General features: G+C 41.1%; 1 protein-coding gene across 1 annotated transcript in view; it reads right to left on the bottom strand.

The window, feature by feature from the left end:
• ABCA13 (ATP binding cassette subfamily A member 13) overlaps window positions 1–23,717 on the bottom strand; it is a 293,809-nt gene that overhangs the window by 94,309 nt on the left and 175,783 nt on the right. The window contains exons 33-39 of the mRNA XM_053266156.1: window positions 19,103–19,157; window positions 15,127–15,304; window positions 13,581–13,696; window positions 8,134–8,290; window positions 5,511–5,764; window positions 4,825–5,020; window positions 2,955–3,064 (exon numbers count right to left, since the gene is read on the bottom strand). Coding sequence (XP_053122131.1) covers window positions 2,955–3,064; window positions 4,825–5,020; window positions 5,511–5,764; window positions 8,134–8,290; window positions 13,581–13,696; window positions 15,127–15,304; window positions 19,103–19,157 — 1,066 coding nt within the window. The remainder of the gene's footprint in view (window positions 1–2,954; window positions 3,065–4,824; window positions 5,021–5,510; window positions 5,765–8,133; window positions 8,291–13,580; window positions 13,697–15,126; window positions 15,305–19,102; window positions 19,158–23,717) is intronic.

The raw sequence follows: 23,717 nt of genomic DNA on the forward strand, positions 1-23,717 counted from the left end.
TGCACAGTCACTTGGGCCCGAGGGAGGGAGGAGCTTCCTCCCACAACTCCAGCTCTATGTGGCCCAAACTGCGGTGCCAGCATTCAGATGTAATGCTGGCACTGAAGAAATTGAGTTTGCAGTGGCGATACTGCACTCTGACCAAAGGTTCAGAGTGGAGTTTGGCAAGGGAAACTGTGGTTGCTTTCCCTCGCAAATTCCATTTCTCTGAATTCAGTCATTCAGTTTGGGAAACTGGAGGTAAAGGGACTCCGTTTTCCTGTTACATCTGAACTGGGCCAATGTAATTTCACGAATGCTAGAATTTACGAGCACTGAATTCCCTCAGGTTACCACAGTGGGTAGCAGAGTGCATCCTAAATATTCTTCATTCTTTATATTACCAGATATCTGTAATGGAGGACTGACTAAAAGTTTGTTGTTGTTACTCAGAACCAAATGCTGTCTGCCTGTATGTGAACGACTAGAACATAACAGTTAATAGTGAGGCTATAATGCTGATTATATCACAGTCAAGAAATAATCTACATTAGTACTGGGCAAGTCAGACGACTCGGAAGCCCACGTTGGAATTCCACCCACCATGAGGCAGAGTTGATCATGGGGCAATTGCTGCAGGTAGTATGGTGATGGGGAATGGGGTGGGAGTTCTTTAATTGCTGACCCACCTAGCACTGCTGCTGGGAAAGCTAGGCAGCCGTGGAGAGTCAGGAATATCCAGGGGAGCAGTGTGGAGTGATGCAGGGAAAGCTAGGAACATGTGCATGGCAGCTGAGAAGCAGCACAGGGATGCCTGGGGGCTGTAGTTCTTCCCAGAGGAAGGTTCCTTCCCTCCTATGGGAGAAGCTCTGGGAGGAACTACTGCCCCCAGGGATCCCTGCGCTCATTCTCAGCCTTCCTTGCATCAATCCCCACTAACCCCCAGACACTCCCGAGATTCTCTGCAGCCACCCAGTTTTTCCCATGCCAGTTCTGGGTCAGAATTTAAAGAACCCCAACCTACCACCACTGTATTATCTGGGGCAATTATGCCACAATTGGCTGCCTCCTCCTGGCGGGGAAGTTGAGCTTCCAGTTCTTCTGATTTGCACAGTCCTAATCTGCATCTCTAACAGCACTTCCTTTCTTCCCATTTACTATAAGTATGACACCAATTCTAGGTTGCAAACCAGAGGGATATACATGCACCATCCATTCACACAATCATTTTCCCCCTAAGACTTCCCTCTTAGAAACTCTCCCACTTAAAAGGGCAATTTGGTTTCAGGCAGATCACTTAAAAAGCTCTCATGACTCATATCCAAACTACTGTTTGGAGGATGGGGGAGTTTAAAGTGCATTTTGAGAATTTGTAAGGGTAGCTTCTGAACAATAAATTTCCAACAATAGGAACATGCACATTTGTCTGGATTACTACCTCATTTTGGGAAACAAAAATTGATTGACACTTTTTAAACTATTGACGATTCAGACAATTCAATGAAGGTAGCAGTCAAATAAGAAGCTTATCACTGAAAAGCTTTCCTTCCACTGACTGGTACTCTATTTACATAATTAAAAAGCTATGACCATAAGATTATAATAGTACATTTAATAGTAGACTTAACAAGCTGATTATAATAGTAGATTTAGCAAGCCGTATCTTGGTTAACTTGCAAAGGAGTTGAGCCCTTGTAAAGATCTCTGTTGTGTTCTAGCAGTTGTCCAAGAGCTGAGCTTTCTAGATCCATGCAAACTATTCTGCAACACAGCAAAATTCTGTTGCAAACCGAATAACATGCAAAGGTGGTAGGCTATATTGTAAAGTATTGATTCTATTGTAGAAGAGCTGAGCTGGCTTATACAGTGCTTTGAAGCTATTCCCACGATCCATAGAAAGTGGGCTAAGGGAGCCTAGCCTGCTTTCTAGTGATCATGGGAACCACTGGGCTCATAGGCAAGCCCGGTGGTTCCAAGGTGGTTATCCTGCCTCATTCCCTCTCCCCTTAAATGAGGTTAATGGAGCAAGTGCTCCGTTAACCTTGTTTTTTTATTCATGTGCCACCATGGCGCATGGCGGCACACAAGAAGACCCCCCAACCAGGAGGCTGCAGCCAGCCTCCTGGCCTCAGGGGTCTCTCCAGAATGCCCCGCGTGCTCACATGGGGCATCCTGGGGCATCCGGAGGCAGGCGGCCCCTGATCCCTGCAGCCCCCACAGGCTCCATGACGGAGCTGGTAGTCATGTGGGTGGCCGATCCAGCTGCCCAGGGCTGCAGGCTTGATCGTCTGTGGGGAGAGCCCAGTAAGGTGCTTCACACTAATTGTGTGAAGGGCCTCTTTGTTTTGTTGTGGCAAGCTCAGTTCTTGGGCAACTTACCATGGTATTGCCAACAACTTTGTCCAAGAAAATGACTAAAGGCAAAATCAGAAGAGATCAGAATGATGAAGGAAGAATATAAGTCTCAAATCTGGCTGTCTAAAAGATTTAGAACACAATACATGGAAGAAGAATTGTTGAGTATTCTGGTAGAACAAATGAAAAGTGAACCTTTTTGTTAAACTCTCCTCTTCCTGTCCGTCACTCAGCTTTCTGATTAACTAAGAAGCTGTGGGTGATCAGGAAAACATTTTGTCCTATGTGTTGCTCATCACCTTTTGATGTGGTATTGATTTAACTGTTTGTGACACTGCCTATGTGAATGTTTACATGCTGGAATTTCCCTCTTTCCTATTCTATTATCACTGCACAGGAACATTCCCAATTCACTAGTCTGCCAGGATGAAACAATGTTCAAATCTAATGTTTAGTCTAATCGTTTGGCTTTTCAAATCTTTTTCTCCCCATTGATATATTATGATAATAATTATGTAGTCTACAATTTAAAAGTATGGAAGTGTGCTGTTTCTTTTCTTGGTTTTGATTGTTAGTTTCATTGAGCAATAATATTTTGATCAAACTCTATATGCATTTACCCTGTAGGAGTTCGGATAATGGCACGTCCTGCCGATGGAGTCACATCTCCAGTCAACATCTTAAATGTGGTGCTTTTCCCTGCTCCATTCACCCCCAGGAGGCCAAAGCACTAAAAGAAACGAATAAACACCATATCTATGCAGAACAGCATGCTTAGCAACACTACCTTTCAGCACAAACACTTCTGAATCTGAATATTTTTTCCTGGACGTGCATGTGCAAAGGGGATTTGGCAATGGGCAGGCAAAGGAGCTGCCATCAATACTGAATCCTTTTCCTTCTCCCCTCTGGCAAACAAACTTTCCTCACACAGACCCCTGCCTCATTGAAATTTCATTTGCCAATGCCAGTGGGGAGGGTGGGAGAAGGCATCAGTACCACAAGTCTTCTGTTTGTTCCACCTCCCTCCCCATCACAAATGGGAATGTCCCCCAGAGGTGAAGACAGTCCTATTTGCAGGTGGGGAGGTGTGTGGGAAAAGGCAGTGGCCAAGCAGAAGACTCACAGCAGCTCTGTCTCTTCCTGGAACCACCGTAAGGGCCTTGGGCCTCAGAGGTCAGCCATGAACCCTCAAGGTTGGTGCCCAACATGGCCAGCTGCTGATGTTGCCCCGATCAGGGCCCCACAAGACTGCTATTTGTCCTTTTTAAAAGAAACACAAATATGCAGGCCATAGTCATGCAATCTGCATATCATCTAGTTTGGCCACAAGCTGTGGCAAGCTTAAGAATGTTGAGATACAGTAGTGTGAACTTTGCAAGGGCAATTTAATTATGAGGTTGTTTGGTAACACAGCAGGTTTTTCCTGCATACTATTCCTCTCTGAAACATACTCATGTAATCAACAATGGCACAGTCTCTGGGGTTTTGTTGGCATGTCCTGTTTACAACAAATGGAGAGTAGGGGTAGCTATGCCTCTGTTTGACAACTAATTTCCAATATGCTAGAAGCTTTGAGGTTACACAGACGTTACTAGACCTAGACATTTTAATACCAGCCCCACCATAACACTTCTCAGGACGTACTAGCCTGGCTCCTGTCTGACCCCAAAATTTAGCTTTATCCTCAACAAAAAAGGTGAAAAAGTTTTCCAACTGTTGATCTTCAAAAATTACATTTGATTGTGTATTCAGCTTTTTCTGTTTCCCTATGAACGCATAATTCAACAAAGGTGCCCTTCGCTGCATGTCAATAATATGCAGTTTTACCAACACATTGCATTTTCCCATATTTTCACGAGAGGAGAGCTGATCTTGTGGTAGAAAGCATCAATTGTCCCTTTGCTAAGCAGGGACTGCTATGGTTTACATATGAATGGGAGTCTATATGTGGGCACTGTAAGATATTCCCCTTTGGGGATGGGGCCACCCTGGGAAGAGCATCTGCATGCAAGCATGCAGAAGGTTCCAAGTTCCCTCCCTGGCATCTCCAAATAGGGCTGAGAGAGACTCCTGCCTGTAAACTTGGAGAGGCACTGCCAGTCTGTATAGAAAATACTGAGCTAGATGGACCAATGGTCTGACTCGGTATAAGGCAGTTTCCTATGTTCCTAAATATTCCTTTTAAAAAGAATTCTACATTCTTTGCTTCTACATTCTACCACTGGCCTCCCCTACTTCTGCCCAGAAATCCAATATTTTTGAAAGCAAATGTTGGCAGCCAGAAGAGACAAATCCCAAACATCTTAATAAAATAGCAAAGATGTGTTGTCAATCTGCCCTCATAAACATTATCAAATTTAGAAAGTTTCTGGTATTAATTACTGACTTCAGATAGTCTGAATAGGTCCATTTAATTGCTCAAATGGATATTTGGGGGGGGGAAAGATAGGAGGAACAAAATGAAAAAATAGGAACAGATAATTTTACCTCTCCTCTCTGTATCCCCAGACTAATGTCTTTCACAGCAATGTTTCTCTTGTTGAAACCTCGATAACTCTTCCTAAGGTTGTACAACAGAAGGATGTCATTATTGGTTTTTCCTCCAAAAACCCTGTTTCGTTCCAGCTCTACGTCTGTGTCTTCTGAAGTCAAGACTGTGGCATTAGTGATATAGCTATGGCCCCTAAGAGCAAGGGAAAAAGAACAGTGAATGCCCAAATTGGTGACAGCATACAGTCAATTTTTTTACTACATTTCCTTCCTTATATGGTGGTTGGGTAGAGCCATGAAGATCGCAACAGGAAAAGTGATATTGATGAATAAGGTATCCTAATTTCATGGAGGGCAATTCACTGGGAATTTCTACTGTTTAGATTTAGATTTAAAATGGGATTTGATAAATTTAGAGAGGACTGGAGTATCAGTGGCTATTAGTATCATGATCCTGATTGGTGGCTCTGAAGCTGACCCTAGTAGATCGACACTGGACCCAGAGCTGGGTCCTGACACTGGGTCAGAGTCTGAAAATACCCCAAATCTGGAGCTCCCACACAAGAAACAGCATCCTCAGAACCCAAGTCCTCTGAAAAGCTGGGTCCCTCCATATTGTTGTACTCCCTGATATGCACATGCTGCCACTGCTGGCAACTGGCTAAAAATAACCCATTGCAAACCTTGGTTTTTGGAGCAAGTCCCAATGTAGTAGGATGCGCAGGAAAAGGAGAAATGTACCCTGCAGAGCCATTTCTGTGAAGATCCAGCCCAAGAAATCCATCTCAAAAGGAGTCACATAAGAATTTATTCCAAAGTTCCGTGTTAAGTCAGACTTAATTTGGTTATAGGAGAGTTCTATTAAACCTTGTCCTAAACAAAACTGTGGGAAAACAATGAAGGCCCATTTGAGGATGTTGTAGATATTCTGAAAACTCTGCAGAGAAGGGAGAAAAGAGAGAGGACAGTGATGATGAATACAGAAATATTTGGGGCAAAACTAGACATAATGAAGAACATGTGGCTGCTATCAGTGGCAATTCCCCCATCTTCCTCATAACATCATAAAATAATAGGAATGTGCAAAAAATAGATTTTTCATTTGTTCCAAGCTTGAAACAGACCCTTTATTTAGAGGGCATTTTGTTTCTAGCTTCAAACACCTGAAATGGCCCATTTCGAGTTGAAACAATTTGACATCAAAACGTTTTTCACATCCCTATAAAATAAGTGTGGCAACATGTTATCATGCACCAAGACAAGTCCCATCCTCTTCTGCTCCACTCCTCCCAACAAAAGAAATAACCAATTAAGTGAAGTGGGAAAATTCTGAATGTAACAATATAAAATCACACTCCTTTTAAAATCTAGACATTACCTAGGAGACACAGAGAGACGTGAGGCTACTCCTCTCAGTGATTGACATGCCACCCTTGTAATGTCTAGTTTTACCTTTACAGGGTTGAGCTGACCTCCTCCCAGATTGTTGGAGTTTTACAAACAACCTAGGAAGGGAAGGTACAAAAATGAACATAACCACTCACTAAAAATTGTGCAGGTGCCATGTGAGTGCTGACAGAGCATGGGACTTTTGGGGGCTGGAAAGGGCAGCAGAGAGCAGATAGGCACCTGTTCTCCTTTTTCTTAAAGTCCCTTTCCTAATTCCCTTATAAGTGCTTGTACCGTGCTTTGAACCATGGTTTGGGTACATCCCTAGAATCTTTTTTCAAGTGTTCTGGGGTGCGCTAATCTTTACTTTAGGTAACTACCTCCTCTTAGCGGACAGGCAGGACTAAGAGAAGGTGTCATTATTGCTGGTGGATCCTTCCTGTTCATATACTCCCCTATGAGAAGGGGCTCCCTCCACCACACACTTCCAGACAGAGCCTGAAAGAAAACCTCCTCACCTTCATATATAAATAAAAGCAGAAGAAGAAAAAAATCCAACTGTATAAGTAGAGGAAGACGTATACAATTACAGATGGACCTTGCTTGTCAGCCAAGAAGAGATACTTGCCTGGAACCAAAGATTGTCCCATCCTGGAGACACTCAGCCAGTGAGGAAGACTTACTGCCAAATACATTGGGCACAGGATTTCTTTCAATAAATTTATTTTTCTATGGCTATTTCTGTTTCCTCTTTTTCTTGTCCTAAACTCTGTGTGTGTGTGTGTGTGTGTGTGTGTGTGCGTGCACGCGTGTGCACACACACACACACACACACACACACACGAAGCTTACAGACATTTTAGTTGAAGTACAATTTAAAAATCAGATGAACACAAACCCACTTACACACATTTGGAGCTTGTTTCTGGTAATAGCATGGTACCATACCCTCTGGTGCCCTTGCTGGATATACCACTGTATGCCTTATTCTCAAAGAAGTTACCTGAGAGGTGCTTACACCAAACCACACTCTTTAGATACAACTTGGAAAATCAAAGCTATTTCAAGAATAATCTCCATTGACTGATGAGAGTTCTATATCTAGCTATGTTCTGCAAGGAAGATCTCACATTCTTCTTTGTCATGAACCCTGTTGTATATTAAGATCATCTGGAGAGGTCCTGTTATGGTTACCACCAGCTTGTTTGGTGGCAACTTGGGACTGGGCCTTCTCTGTGGCTGCCCCAGGGCTTTGGAATATGCTTCCTGTCTCAATAAGAACATCTCCATCTCTGCTTGCTTTTAGGAAGACCCTCAAGACACACCTGTTTTCTCAAGCTTTTCTCTGAAATTAATTCTAGTTTTAAAAACTGTTTATTTTTATCCCATGAAACTGCTTTAACTTTTTATTATGTGAAATTGTTTTAACTGTTTTTACTCTGTTTTATATTTGTTGTGTTTTAAATTATGTGCACCACCTAGAGATACACATATCAAGTGGTATATAAATATAATAGATAGCTAGATAGATAGATAGATAGATAGAATTATTATAACTCATTAGACACTTTAACAAGTAAGCTTATAGTGTAAGTCAATATGTGTTCCTTCCAAAAAGTTCTGCAACACATATTATATGTTCAGTAGACTGGAATTGTTCCTGTTATGTGCCAATAAAGAATGAATGGGCTAGAAAATGTCCCACTTTCAATAAAATCACATACATTTGCAAAATATCTGTTTGGGGAATTCAATAAAACAAAGATAATCTTGAGAGCATTTAAAAAATGTTGCTAGGATCAACAAAAAGAGGGAAGGGAGATCATTAATTTGAATTTTAAAAGAAATAATTAATTCATGTGAAGACATACAGACTTTTCCTGTAAATGGCACATGAGCAAATGAATTCTTACTGACCTTTTGTTTAGAAATCACAGCTAACAAACGAGGCAGGAGGGTCACCAGCATCGTGCAAAGGCCTGACACAAAATTTAAGGATATGTAGAAAATGAAAGCGACATCTGAACTGGAGAAGAAACGTGACATCAGGTACATCCATGGAAGGGTTGCATAACTGAAACAAGACCAAGACAGGGGTACATATCGTCACTGGGCAGCACCCAGACTAATCAGTCATAACTAAGCATCACTGAAATAAATGTGGTAAGTGAATAACTGAAGTCTCACTAATTTCAATTAGACTTACTAATAATAAACAGTCTGTCCATTTATTATTATTATTATTATTATTATTATATTAATCTCTCTAACCATTACACCTAATTGCCTTAGAGTTTATTCTTTTAAAAGCTCTGTTGAACACCCTTATTGTCACTAGAAAAAAGAGACTATTGCCTGTATTTATAGCACCCTCTGATTCTGTCATCTTCACTTTCCTGCACAGCTTGCCATCCTCTCATATATTTACCATATATCTATCAGTACTATGACAGGATCAAGTAGAATTGGTTACTTTGTCAATTTGCCAGCCCCAGGTACTTCTATATTCAAGCTCCACATAGCTCGCAATTTTGATTTTTCAAACAACCATCCCATTTTCAGCAATTCAGCTCCAATGAGCTAGAGTAAAAGAAATGCGATGAGGAATAACCCGGGGCACAGAGCTGCCATCCATCTTTATAGATTTCACAAGTAGCAAAAAAAATATTCTAGTGTGCTGGAACTGAAACCAAGAGCAGAGAAAATGATGCCCAACTAATAGTTTAAACCTGACACAGAAGGCATGTTACCACGATCCATTACTTAAAGCAGAAAGATGCTTGATGCAACAGTTGACACTTAAACATCAATGTATATTGCTGAGCTGCTAAAGAATTGCATGTACATTTGTACACAGGTAAACTCACCAGTGCAATCTATGTGCTGCCAAAGAGAAGGAATGGATGGACGGTGTAGTCAGGGTGGCAACATGCATGAATGTATGCTTGTCAGCTGCAAGCCTCAGTCCTGCCCCTGCTGTCCATCATGTTTAGAGCATTGTGTGTCAGACAGTCAATGCAGAATCAGCGAAGGAAATGAGGTCAGTTTAAAAAAAGATAACATCTTGTCTAAGGATCCGTATATAGGGGCTCTTCATATAATCAACCTAAAGTCAGTCCAGCAAGAGTCTGAGGTCCTTGCAAAGCGTATCATGTTTTTTGTTTTTTTGTTTTTTGCAGTCATCAGTTGGCAACATGCTAATTTGAAATTGAACCAGGATTCATAATCTAGGATCTGAAATTGGCTTGTCGATCGTGGCTTATGGCAGATTGGTGCAGGGTCAATTGGAGATTGCCAAAAAAGCCTAGGTTCATATAACAAGCTCTGCAGGAGTGTGCACACACAGCAGGAATCTCAGATTCCTACCAAACCGACATTAGATTGATCATGTGAAGAGTCCCATATCCTTTGATTTGCATCTTTGCACACCCCGTGGACATATGTTCGACTCCTGAGATTCCGGGTTTGAAAAGTGAAATGTCTGAATCCTTGGCAACTTTCAAAATGTGACAGCAAAAACGCTTAACTATTAGAAACAAAGCAACAAACAAAAAAGGCCAGATTCTCTGGCTGACTTCCAGAGGGCTGCACAGGAAATTTCTATATGCACAGTAATTTTCCAAGGTGCCTTTCCTATTGCGCACCTCCCCCCCATCACTTCATCTGAAAAGCTGCTTACAAAAGGCAGGGCTTTTGATGTGTGAGGGAACTCAATCAACAAAAAGTTTTAAGTTGAATGAATGGGGCCTATTTCCCACTTCTTTTAGCATGGTAACTCTTACTTAGGACCCTTTCCTGTGTGCTGTGAATTTGATTTGTATCAAATTATCAGCACATGGGTTATAAATGGGCATTGCCTATACTTTGAGTGGCAACTCTCTAGAAAACAAGATGATGGACTGGCCAAAAAACACACCTATTGGGGTCTCCAAGGAACCCCTCCCATCTGCTGTGAACTTGGTTTGTATTCACTTGTAAACATGAAAATTCTTAGAGGGATACACAGACACACATTGATCTCATAAATCTTTCCATCAAAAAGTAAGCAGAAATGGAGGCCTTGAAAATTTGTGTGCATATAAGCACTTGTGTATATGAACAATTCTCCCTGACATTATGCTTTGCTACAACTAGGATGTCTAATTTTTCAGGGAATGTGCCCAGATGTGCTCTTACTCCTGGAGTTTGGGGCCAAAGTCCAGGGCCTCTGCACCCCTTGGGGCCCCCAATTCCTCTTCCATCTGTCTTGGGTGGTTTGTGCCCTAAAGAACCTACATGTTAAAAAATGTTGCTTAACTTGTGGCGGGTGTGTGTGTGTGTGTGTGTGTGTGTGTGTGTGTGTGCGCGCGCGCGCTTCAAAGGCCTTTAGGTCCAGGCTCCAAAATTACCTAGGTACACCTCTGAATGGGCCAAGTTTTTCACATTTGAGGGCATGAGCTTCTGAATATAAATAATATAATAATAAGTAACAACCCTTAGGATGAGTTCCATAGGTGGCCTTATTTAAATCTCTTCCTCTTAGCCTTAGATACCCATCAGCAATATAGGGATAAACTGACCTATCTTACAGAGTTGTAAGGGTTATAAAATAATGGGCAGGATCCAGACAGTTAGTCATGACTAGCTTAAGTCCCAATAATTTCAGTAGGAGTTAGTCATGATTAATTTAGTCTGGATTCTGCCCAATATATATGGGGAGGAGAGCTGGTCTTGTGGTAGCAAGCATGACTTGTCCCCTTAGCTTAAGCAAGTAACCTGGTTGCATATGAATGGGAGACTATACCTGCAAGCACTGTAAGATATTCCCCTTAGGGGATGGAGCTGCTCTGGGAAGAGCAGAAGGTTTCAAGTTCTCTCCCTGGCATCTCCAAGATAGGGCTGAGAGAGATTCCTGCCTGCAACCTTGGAGAAGCCATTGCTGGTCTGTGAAGACAATACTGAGCTAGACAGACCAATGGTCTGACTCAGTATATGGCAGCTTCCTATGTTCCTGATAGGCAAGCTAAATACCTGGTAGTTTATGTCTCCAATACTGAGCAGAGTAAAGAACCCACCTGAAGCCCAGAATGCACCAAATGTATTTTTAATTAAATAACTTAAAGAAAGAAGTTCATCCACGGCAAGAGATGTACAAGAAATTGAACTTCCATCATATTCCCCATGTTAGTGGCCTATTTACAAGGATGGATGGTGCTGAGAGCTAGATGGACCAATAGTCTGACTCAGTATATGGCAGCTTCCTATGTTCCTATATCCAGTGCCTTGCCCTCTCTAAAGCACTATATAAGTGAAATGTATTATTATGGTTGCTGCCTTTCCCCCTTGCTTTGTTCTTTCCTGCAAAGATTAGATGAAGTACATATCAAATGAGAATGCATCATTTTGGACACTAGCACATGAAATGACATGCTGTAAAACAGTTAGTATTATTATTTTACATTTTATATCCTGCTCTTCCTCCAAGGAGCCCAGAGCAGTGTACTACATACTTAAGTTTCTCCTCACAACAACCCTGTGAAGTAGGTTAGGCTGAGAGAGAAGTGACTGGCCCAGAGTCACCCAGCTAGTATCATGGCTGAATGGGGATTTGAACTCGGGTCTCCCCGTTCCTAGTCCAGCACTCTAGCCACTACACCACGCTTGGCAGTTGTACTGCCAAGAGAGAAAGGACACTTAACAAAGAGCTCAGGTATGAACCTTGGATGTATTAAAATTATCAGCTAGCCTGATTTAAGGAAACAAAGTCCATGGGATGTTTTTAAAATACGCTTCCAGAAATGTAAAGGTTTGTGTGTGGCTTTTTAATACTCTATATTTTATTAAACAGTTTCCATATTATATTGCAGAGGCTTCTCACAGTTCCAAAAAATGTTGCAAGGAATCCAATCTAGCTTATAACATCATATGTAGAACACACAGCAAAACAATCGTCACTGAAGAACTACTTCATGAAATAAACAAATACAAGCCAAAAATTAATAATAATATAATAAACTCATAATGAATAAATAAAATGTTGTTTCCTGGCCTTGAAAGTTTAATTCTCCTTTAGGTGTTATTTTGAGGTCTAACATAGCACAACCACTACAGCGCTAATACTATATTAATAAATGTAGGTATGGCAATAAAGAAACTTTGTTTCTGTTTGGCCTTCCCTCTAGACCTTCCATAACAGCAACTACAAATTCATGTAATTGTGTTACTATTATATATTTCTGCTTATATTAAACACTAGTAAATACAAGTACCTTTCCCTATCATTCCCAGTTTATGTGCATGGAATGGCAATGGGACCCATGAAGTTCAACATTCCATCTCATATATGTGATCTGGCTTCCTCTGTGCTGGCATGTATTATGAGTAAATGTAATACAGAATTTTGACCATTAGGTGTCAATAACAAGATCCCTTCACCAACATCTGTTACTGAGCTCAATCCCAATCTATTCCATTCTGGATAACCTTCCGGCAGACACCATTGGCAGTTTGTACTGCTGCTGCTGCTGCTGCTGAAAGAGGAGCATTCTAGGACATGCAAGTGAAGAACTACTTACCTCCCAAGCACAATTCCTGGGACCCCATCACCAAAACATATGTGACTGATCTGTTGCCTCACTCAACCCACCTGCAGAACTCATTGCTACATGGAGCAGACTTAGAAGTAACTCTAGGGATGGGATGAGTATTCAAAAGGGGGGGTGCTCAAAGAGTGACACCCACACCCAAACAAACACTCATTTTCTATCAACTCCCCCCAAAACTGCTTTCCCCCCATCGGACAGACTAGGAAGGTGGGATTTTGAGTAGGAAAACAGCTGTCAAGGAAAAGATCAAGATCCACATTGCTCCACACCCTGTGGTTACACATGGTATACTTTCCCCCTTTCCATCAGGTAGAGAGAGGTATTCTATACAATATTAAAATGTTAAACTACCCAAATGTTTTGATTGACAGCATTACAGAAAAACATTTGAAATCTCAAGCATATTTCAGTATTCTGGTTATGCATTTAATTTTCCTCATCTTGAGAAGTCCTCTAGCCATGATGTATACCATCAATTTCTAATAGTAAATGCATGTGGGTTCGTGATATTGGGATCATGGGGCTTTTAAATGGTTTTTTGCAGTAGGTGTGGTGGGGAGAGACTTTTCTGCTGGCGAGTGTAGAAAACCTTTCCCTTCCCCTCTCCACAGCGTGTGAAGCCTCAGTTTGTAGCTTGTTCTCTCAATCAGCTCTGCGAAACCCTAATCATCAGCAAAGCAAAATTATCATGCTCCTAAGCAGTGGGGGGAGAGAAAGTCAGAAGATTTCTGCATCTGAAATACAGGCTATAGTTCTGAAGCAGCACTTTCAATCACCTACCCAAAGAGAATCAGCAGGAGAGCAGTGGCTGCCAAGTTATCGCGGAAAGTGAAGGCGGATAGCTGGAAAACAGTAATAATGCCAATGCACAGGCTCACTGGAACTAGGTACAACAGCTACAGAGCAAAAAGAGAGAGAGAGAGAGAGAGAGAGAGAGAGAGAGAGAGAGAGAGAGAGAGAGAAAAGAAACAATTAATATAACATTTATGTGAATTTAACCAGCTAGTTTAGATGTAACATTCTGTTGCAGCTCTCCTCCTCCTCATAAATATATCACACTAATACACTTTGCATTCTGGAAGCAAAGATCCATTCTTGGCTGCTACTGGAAATCCCAGTTCTGTAATCCATTCGTTTGTGTGAATGGAGAACACCCATACATACATGTGTGGCTTGTGCCATTTTCAGATTCAAGGTCCACAGCAGATTTCCCTATCCTAACTCAAGTGTTTGAAGGGGGAAGAGAAATCCCACAGACTAACTTTCTATCACCTGTGCAACTGGGATTGCTCTGTGCCAAACTTTGTGTACATTACACATACAAATGTCCTTTCAAACTTTCCTAAAAATAAAGGTGCCTTGCATTATGTATTTTTCAAATTTCAGTTTTCTAGGTGATGTGAAGTTCTTGAAATAATTTGGGGAACAATTTAAATCCTCTGTTATCCCAATTCTCAAGTAGCTTATTAACCAGGTTGTATTAGACCAAGTGTGCGCCAAATTTCAGGTCTTCACTTTATGAGAAAATGTCCCAACAATGATGATACCTACAGGAGTGAGTTAGCAAACCAGTTTCTATAATCTTATATGATAATAAACAGAAATATGCAAATAGCAATGGTTCCTGTGCTGAAACAGTGATGGTACTCGCTTTTAAATCTTATTCACATATTACATTAGCCTTCATTCTGGTCCTCATGCAGGCCTCTCTAGAGAAATGTTGATTGTTTCATTGGCCACATTTGCACTTAACAGGGAACCAGAGTTGTATGGGCCTAAGGCTTCCTCACTGTTATGTCTGAATGTGTGCAACTCCAGTCCCGTCCTTTTTGCGTCCCAAGGTTGCACTCCAGAGACTACAATTGGAACCCTCAATTTGTAGTAAGTTTTACTGCTCAAAACCAAGGGTCAACGGAGCCTCCATTCAATCCAATGCAGAGACTGAATTCAGCCAGACCGAAGCTCCTCCCTCTCTCCCTCTAGGATTGGCTGTGCTGGTTGCCCTTCTAGCAAGAAGGAAGCCTGCATAGCCAGTTCCTCCTCCTCTCTGCAGTCTCACTGACTGCAGAGAGGACGCTCTTCCTTTCATCTGAAAGTGGACAGGAGAGCCTGAGGCAGGTGGGGAGCAGAACCACAGGTACACTGGAATCGTAGTTCCACCACATGATGGGTGAATGAGGCCATTAGCTCTTTCTGCTTTCTTAAATTCTTTGGATGTCGTGCCTGAGCAGAAACTGCTAAGTGTAACAACACATTTATAAATTTCTAAAAGCAGAGGTGTCTTAATAGTGCCTCAGTATTATGCAGAGAGGTACAAAATACATACCATATCGTATAGAAAATTGGCAAGCCAATATGTCTTATAGCTGAGTCCAGTGATGTGCTGCAGACGCTTTGCCCCAGATACTCTGTCTTTAACAATTGAGCTTCCAATGGAGGCAGTAAGGATTGAGAACCCCAACATAATGCAGAGAGCTACTCCACACTGACGGATGTTTTCCATTCTGGGATCCAAAGAAAACAGCACCACAGAGTTAGGCCATGATGTCTAGTCTCCTGAATCTACAGATCTATTACAACCTTTCAGTCAAATATATAAATACATCACTTGTTCATTCATGCATAGACAGTCCTCCCCTCTAGGAGGGGATCCCCTTTGTGCTGGCCAATAGGTTTCAATCCACCTGGACACAAGCATAATTGGGCAAATTGTCAGCACTTGGCTTTTCTACTGAATATTTGTCATTATTAGATTACAATCAAACCAAGGAGATCTTCAAACAGAGGATCTTGGACATTGAACACCAGTATGATTTAAGGTCCATTTTGGAGACCATAAGAGGGCGCTTTGGTGACTTTAGCCTGCTCGCTACCTACTATCACACAAGGTGTTTCTCAGAGCAAGATATGATTCCCTACCATCAGCAGTTTTATCTGGAAGGTTTTTGAAAATTCCTTTGGCAAGTCGAATTTGCCCTTGTGGCTCAGAAGAGGTTGAATCTGTCCATCATGTGCTGTTGTTTTGCTCTTTTTATAAGGATAGTCGGCGTAATCTTATTTCTCTCCTGCTATCACATTTTTCTGGCCAAACTGCTGACTATTATGCCACACTCCTTCTTACAGATAGGAAACCTTCTATAACCTACAACGATGCCAAATTTTATGCGACTGTTGTTAAGATCCACCAACAGCTAACTTCTAGCCATATTTCCTAGATGCCGCTACAAGAGGCTTCTATGTTGGTGTACTCTGTAGGACTGAATTCTTATCTGAATGTAGTATTATTTGTTAGCATGTACATCTGATCAATAACCATGATAAAGCTATTCATACACACACACATACATACATAGTACATTAAGGTACAAACAATATTGGCATTTTTTGTTTTGACAAATTACCTGAATTGAAAATTTGCAAAATTCCAGAATGTTTAAGTTTAAGATATTATCTGACATCCTAAGGAAGCACCAGCACCAGCTGCATTCTGGACTAATGCGTCAATCTCCCCCTTCCCTGGAAGCACTCCCTGTAATCTGAAAGGACTGTATGACCCTCAGGGACAGTTTCAGAAGAAGGGAAGATAAGCACACACACCCATGCAAGCAGCAGAGCTGTGTTAGTATGCAGTGCAACTGCTTTCTGAGAAGCACTGGGGCTTCTTTAGTTAGGATGTCAGCCACTATCTCCAACAAATAGATTTCAAAAAAGAAATTTACACTGGCCTAGTTGACACAATCATTAGTATAACTGTTTGAACCCTTACCAAAGTGGTTTATGTCCTGACATAATACAAGATTCCCATCTTGGCATGGGTTACCACAATCACGCTAATGTCAGTAACTCATGTTAAACCTAGATTTGAACAACTGTATGATCTGGGCCACTGTAGTGCAAATGTGTTGTGTGTCAGGATGAGGTTACTACTATGGTATGGTATATAGTAGTCAACGAGGTGCTTCACAAAAACCGCGTGACGCGCCAGATGGGGTTTGGTGGGGAGAACGGGCTTAGCCCATTCTCTTGCAAACCATCAAACCCCTAGCCCTCCCAGTCAGGGGTCTACTCATGTGTTGTCATGCACCGCAGCAACATATGACCACAAAAACAAGGTTAACAGAACACTCACTCCGTTAACCTTGTTTAAGGGGAGGGGGAATTAGCCAGGCTAGCCACCTTGGAAAGCCAAAGAATACCAGCAAGAAGTCAATATGTGCTTTATTGACTACAGAGAGGCCTTCGATTGCGTCGACCATGTCAAGCTGTGGAATATCCTTAGGAAAATGGATGTCCCAGAACATCTCATTGTTTTCATGAAAAACCTATACACAGGACAGGAAGCCACAGTCCAGACGGAACATGATGAAACAGACTGGTTCCAGATCAGCAAAGGAGTAAGACAAGACTGTATACCTCCTCCTTATTTATTCAATTTATATGCTCAATATATACTGAAAGAAGCTCGACTGAAAGAAGATTAGTGTGGTTTTAAAGTTGGAGGAAGGAACATCAATAACCTGTGCTACGCTGATGACACCACTCTGATAGCTGAGAATGCGGATGATCTGCAAGCTCTAGTAAAGAAAGTCAAGGAGCACAGTGAAAAAATGGGACTACGACTAAATCTCAAGAAGACTAAACTAATGACAACAGGTACAGCAACCAGCCTCAGAATTGACAATGAAGAAATTGAAGTGGTGGATAGTTTCTGCCTTTTAGGATCGACCATCAACAGTAAAGGATCGAGCAGTCAAGAAATACGCCACAGACTAGCACTTGGTAGGGTTGCAATGAAGTCCCTGGAAAGGATATTTAGATGCCGTGACGTGTCTACACCTACAAAGATTAGAATGGTTCGGACAATGGTTTTTCCGTGACACTCTATGGATGTGAAAGCTGGACTTTGAAGAAGCAAGATAGAAAAAGCACTGATGCTTTTGAACTTTGGTGCTGGAGAACACTTTTGAGGAGCCCAAGGACAGCCAGGAAAACAAACAAATGGATCACAGAATAAATCAATCCAGAATTTTCACTCAAGGCACAAATGACCAGGCTCAAACTATCATACTTTGGACACATTATGTGAATATCCAGCTCCGTTGAGAAGCCCATATGCTGGGGAAAGATGAAGGAAAGAGAAGAAGAGGATGACCAGGAAATGGAAGCAGATGGTCAAAATAAAATTACAACTTTACGGGCTCCCACTGGAAGAACTTATCAGGTTGGGACTTGATCAAGCTATGAAGGTCAATAAACAACATATCATTGATACCGAATTACAAGTTGAAGCTGCCAAAATACCAAGAGGCCTATTTGTAGGTAATCAGCTTTTTAATTTGAAACCTGCTGATTACTTACCTGTAAGCAATATAACATTCCCCAAATTTAGACGTGCATTATCTCTTGCGTGTCTTAATGCACTCCCCACTGCTGTACTTGAGGGAAAGTATAAGGGGATTCCATATTCTTCCCGCCTATGCCCTTGTGGCTCAGGCGCTATTGAGTCCACCGCCCATGTTATTTTACACTGTGACCTCTACAGGGACATTTGATTAAATCTTATTTCACCTTTTCTGAAGTCTTTTCCTGGCCACTCAGACAAATTTTATCGTGATCTATTGCTGTTTAATTTTAATGCTATGAGTACTAATTTGGTGGCCAAGTTTTGCTATATTTTCTGTAAATCTCGTATTGCTTTTTTATGATGTTCTTTTGTTCTGGTCGATGACTGAGATAAAGTGATCTGATCTGAGGATGACCAGCAGCAAGGTGGATTGACTCGATTACGACAGCAATGAATGCACCACTGAGAGACCTTAAAAGCCAAGTTGCAGATGGATCATCCTGGAGAGAATCTATGTGGTCGCTAAGAGTCAACACTGACTTGACAGCACTTAATCAATCAATCAATCAATCAGCCACCTTGGAACAGCTAGCCGACAATCACTAGAACACAGGCTAGGCTCCCTTAGCCTGCTTTCTAGTGATCGTCAGAACAGCTCTGACATATATTGGACCTGCCAACCTTAATCAGTAAAGGAAGCTTGTGTGGTTGTCTAGCAATCACATCTATGATTCCCTCTATTCCTCCTCTCTCTTGCCTGTATAACCCTTATTAACCAGTCAGCACAAATGTGGCTGGAAGATTACTCCCAACTCCACCACTCTCAACATCATCCCAAAAGCCAGACAGAGGCCTTGAGCAGCTGGGATTCTGCCTTTGAGCTGCCCAGTTGCCTTTTACTATCCTACAATCTTAACTGCTCACAATGGAACCTGTTTAATATTTAAGTTTTGCTTACATCTTATCCTCATCCAGAAGTGTTCCTCCATATGGACAGCTGTAGAGTGTGATTCCTGTGGAGAGAAAGAGGCCACAAGGTATTTAACGCTATGAGCCTTTGAATAAACAGATTTCCTGGGTTCATTGGGTGGGGCAAAGGTAACTGGCTTTTTTTTTTTTAACCAGACTTCACACACAAAAAGCATTTTGCTCACCAAAGCAAGGCAGTGCAGGTGGCTTACTCTGCATAAATTTTAAAAATATAACTCTGCGTACGTCTTGAGGTTCACTGAGCTTTTTGGAATAGAACTCAGTGGATGTGGGGAGGGTCAAAGAAGACTAAATCAACAGGTACATAATACATTTTAGGAAACCCAATATTACCAAAACCATTAATTTCAACATCTAGGGAAGACTTCCAGCGCCATGCCTCCTGGCTTTCCATCCCCATCCTCCAGGAATCAGCACTACAAATATTTTATTTTATATTATTAATAATCTGGGAGATTATTTGCAATAAAAAGCTAGTTGTTCAAAATTGGTTACTCTTAGACAGCTGGCAGGAGCAATTCGTAAAATATGGGACAAGTTAAGGCTACTGCTACTGAAATTCCAAATTATCAGAGTGCTCCTCCTGTTCTGCAATAAGTTCTGCAATAAAAAGTGGTTGTTTTAAAAAACTCTGCAAACAAAAGCAGTTGTTTTAAAAAATTCTGACTAGCTGCTACTTTCAATCAGCAGCAACCAGTCAGTGTCACATATCTTCTGTATTTTCCTTTTCTATTACAGGTATTCAGGGGTTTATTGGGCTGGTTCAGATGTACTGGTAATTTGAAACAATAATCATTCCTGATCCTGCATGATTTCTCTGAGGCTCAGGACTGCAAGCTCCTCTCCTGTGCCTGCACAAGCATCCATTTTCGATTTAGGTTAGAATAAACTGAGATCCACCACCACCACTGTGATGAATATTTATATACCGCTTTTCAACAAAGGTTCCCCAAGCGGTTTACATTTAAAAAATTAAAAAAAATAAAGATGGATCCCTGTCCCCAAAGAACTCACAATCTAAAAAGAAAAATATGATAGACACCAGCAACAGTCACTGGAGGGATGCTGTGCTGGGGCTGGATAGGGCCAGTTGCTCTCCCTCAGCTCATTAAAGAGAATCACCACTTTTAAAAGGTGCCCCTTTGCTCAATTAGCAGGGGGATCTCTATATATTCTAAATTGACTGGTATTTGATCAGATTTTTAGAACACACCTGTGGCTTTTCAATGGAACTGATGTTGAAAATGTTCTCTGACTGAAATACTAGCCATTCACACACATGTATAATTGTGTATATAATAGCTACATTGAAAGATTTAAGCTAACTTTGCTCAGTTAGCTCAGTCACAATGTCCAAACCAACCAATCTCAGTTTACTCTAACCTACTTACTTGAAATAAACTGAGATCTGCATTGAAGGTTTGAAGTGAGTTAAAGATCTTGGTTTGTTCCAAATAAGTATGTAAAATGAAAAAAACCAAGATCAGTCCATTTGTATATCACAACCAATCTATTTTTTTTCCCTAACCTAAATCAGAAGTGGACATTTGCACAGGCATGAAAATGGCCGAGCAAATACTCCCAAGCCTTGGGGATGTCACACAAATTCTACATTGCATCTGAATCACCCCACAGCACAAGACTGCAGGCACCGGTCTCTTGCCCCTGCTAAGCTATTGAGCATGCTTATATTGCTGATTAGGATGAGTCCATGTTCCTGATTATATTATGTATATATTATTACTTTATTACGTGTATTATTATGTATGTAAATTTTGGTCTATGACCGTAAATAAACATGACTGACTGAGCATGCTTATATCTGGTTTATCATCTACCATCTGGAAAACATGTCTCAGAATTTCAAACAAAAAAATAAAACACACAATGTAACACTGTTTTCATAATTGTCAGTCCATTACATGACCTTCAGTGCCCTTTCTAGGCCTGTGCCCAGATGAATGTCTCTTTTACCACACCCTAGTTATACTACTTGAAACAAGGACTAGCAAATTTAAAAAAGGGGGGGAACCCTACATGCATAATAGGACATCTGCTTCTCTGTATTTGAAGCGGACAAGAGGGACAGATTATGCAATGTATTGTCAGTGGGTTTGCTTAGTGCTAGAGATAAAAAGATGCACATGAGAATTTGTGTTTATTATACTTACAACCTTCTTACCCTGGTTTGCCATCCACGTTGCCATGGCAATCTAAATTGACTGGTATTTGATCAGATTTTTAGAGCACACCTGTGGCTTTTCAATGGAACTGAGTGATTTCCTGGTGTTGAAAATGTTCTCTGACTGAAATACTAGCCATTCACACACATGTACAAGTATGTATATAATAGCTGCATTGAGAGTTTTAAAACAGAAGGATTTTATATTAAAAAGCAAAAAGTTTGCCTCCGATGAACAATTACAAGTGCAGAACTATGTATTTCTCAGCTGAGTTCTTGGATACAGCAACGTCTTAGAAACCGTACTGGCTGATAATGAAATCATTAAAATTTCAGTTGGTTTGTGTTAATCTGAAAGAAAACTTACCAAAAAAAAATTACACCAGTGGTAGTATACACCTAGCCACGTAATGGCACAGTGGGGAAGTAACTTGCCTAGGGAGCAAGAGGTTGCTGGTTCGAATCCCTGCTGGTATGTTTCCCAGATGATGGGAAACACCTACATAAGGCAGCAGCAATATAGGAAGATGCTGAAATCTCATACTGCACAGGAAATCGCAATGGTAAACCCCTCCTTTATTTTACCAAAGAAAACTACAGGGCTCTGTGGTCACCAGGAGTCAACACCGACTTGACAGCTCACTTTACCTTTAGTATACACCTGCTACACTGTTAAATCTATAAAACCTCTCACTCAGAGTGATCATATGTTATGACCAATGCATTTTTGATGTAATTGTAAACATGCTATACCGTATTGGAAAAAATGAATGGACAACAATTGGCTACAGCAGGCATAGCCAAATAGTTTTGCCCCTCCCCGCAAATGAAACTTTATCTGACTCCTTTTGGCTCTAGCAAATTCTAATCAAAATTTGGTACAAATATTCATTATATTTATATTCCTCCCTTCTTACATCATGGAAATCAGAGTGGTTTTACAGGGTGGACAGAAGTTCAGGCACTGACCAGACCTAGGCCTGCTTAGCATTGTGGATGTATCAGAACATGCTCTGGAACCCAATTTTGTGCAGCTACATTCGAAAAGAAGATATAACCTGCCTGTGTATTTCACTGACAATCTGCCTCTTAAGTAGATTGCTGGGGGAGCACATTTATTCCTCTGACTGCTATTGTCAATGACCTCATAATATACAAAAGTGTGTGCTCCATCCTTACTGAAGCACCTTGTTGATACCTAGTGTCAATTTTATTATACAAAAGCTTGAACACCCATGAGGAGCTTGGATTGTGCTTTAAATTATTTATAGTAAGCTGTTATAAGTCACAGAGAAAAGTGGTATGTAAATCGAATAAACAAATAGTGCCCAGAGAATACAGTGGTCTCCAAGGACACAACAGGTTGGTCAACCCTAGGCCACAGTATTCCACTATCAACCAGAGAGAATTCTGTTATCTTAAAGATCCCATAAACAGAGGACACTCAGACCTAGCCTGAAATCTCCTGCCAAGCTATCAGATTTTGGCTACATGTTACATAGCATGTGAAAATAAGCTTCTGCTAGTTGAGAATTCTGAAGGGCTTCCCAGAGACAGGCTGAGTGCTGAAGGGAATTAAAAATTGTAGACTGGAAGTAAAAATTGTGGGTGGCTGCATGGTCCATGGCCGGTGGGAGTGGGAGATAAAAACCTCACAGTTGAGTAATATATATTTTAAGATCAACTAAGTCCTGAGCAGCAAGCTTTTGAGTTCTCCAGAATTCTTAATCAGGATAAGGATGTTAAATTGGATGTTAAAGCAAAAAGACTGGGATTTGCTGGGCATTATCACCTCAAAGTCTGCAGTTTGTTATATAAGCACAGTAGTGGCTGTATAGTTAAGGTGATGAGTAAAAACAGCATTCCACCACTGTAAGCTCTGCTTATTGTTCATGTAAATCTGCAATATCCATCCAATGAAACTAATTATATATTTTTTAAAAAAATCAGCTCTGGACCAGTGCCTCTGATTATTTGAAAAACATCCATCAAGTATTTTTCTAGTAATTGGTATTCTAAGTTCCCATAACAGGATAAAATCAACTAAGAACACAGATCAGTGATTTTGCTCACTGAAGGTTCTGAAGCCAGAATTGCAAGGGGCAAATTCTTGCAAGTTCTGGAGAGTGCCCAACATTGAGCTAAACTATTCCTGAATAGTTAAATTAAGTAGTTTTAGAGTAACTCCTGAGTAATTTTATTGAGTAACTTAGTCTGGATATCTGTCACTGAGTTCTTGGTTCTCCGGCACTTGAAGAATTAAACACATCCCCCTTCCCTTTATAGGCTTTTGTATTCTACCTCTGCCCCCCACCTGCTTTCTCTCACCACCACCAAACAGGAAAGCAAAACATCTCAGCAAAACTTGGAATAAGTTACTGAGAACCAAGACTGCTAATTT

The sequence above is a fragment of the Hemicordylus capensis genome, chromosome 6, assembly GCF_027244095.1.
Source record: "Hemicordylus capensis ecotype Gifberg chromosome 6, rHemCap1.1.pri, whole genome shotgun sequence".
In the NCBI taxonomy this organism is placed as follows: domain Eukaryota; kingdom Metazoa; phylum Chordata; class Lepidosauria; order Squamata; family Cordylidae; genus Hemicordylus; species Hemicordylus capensis.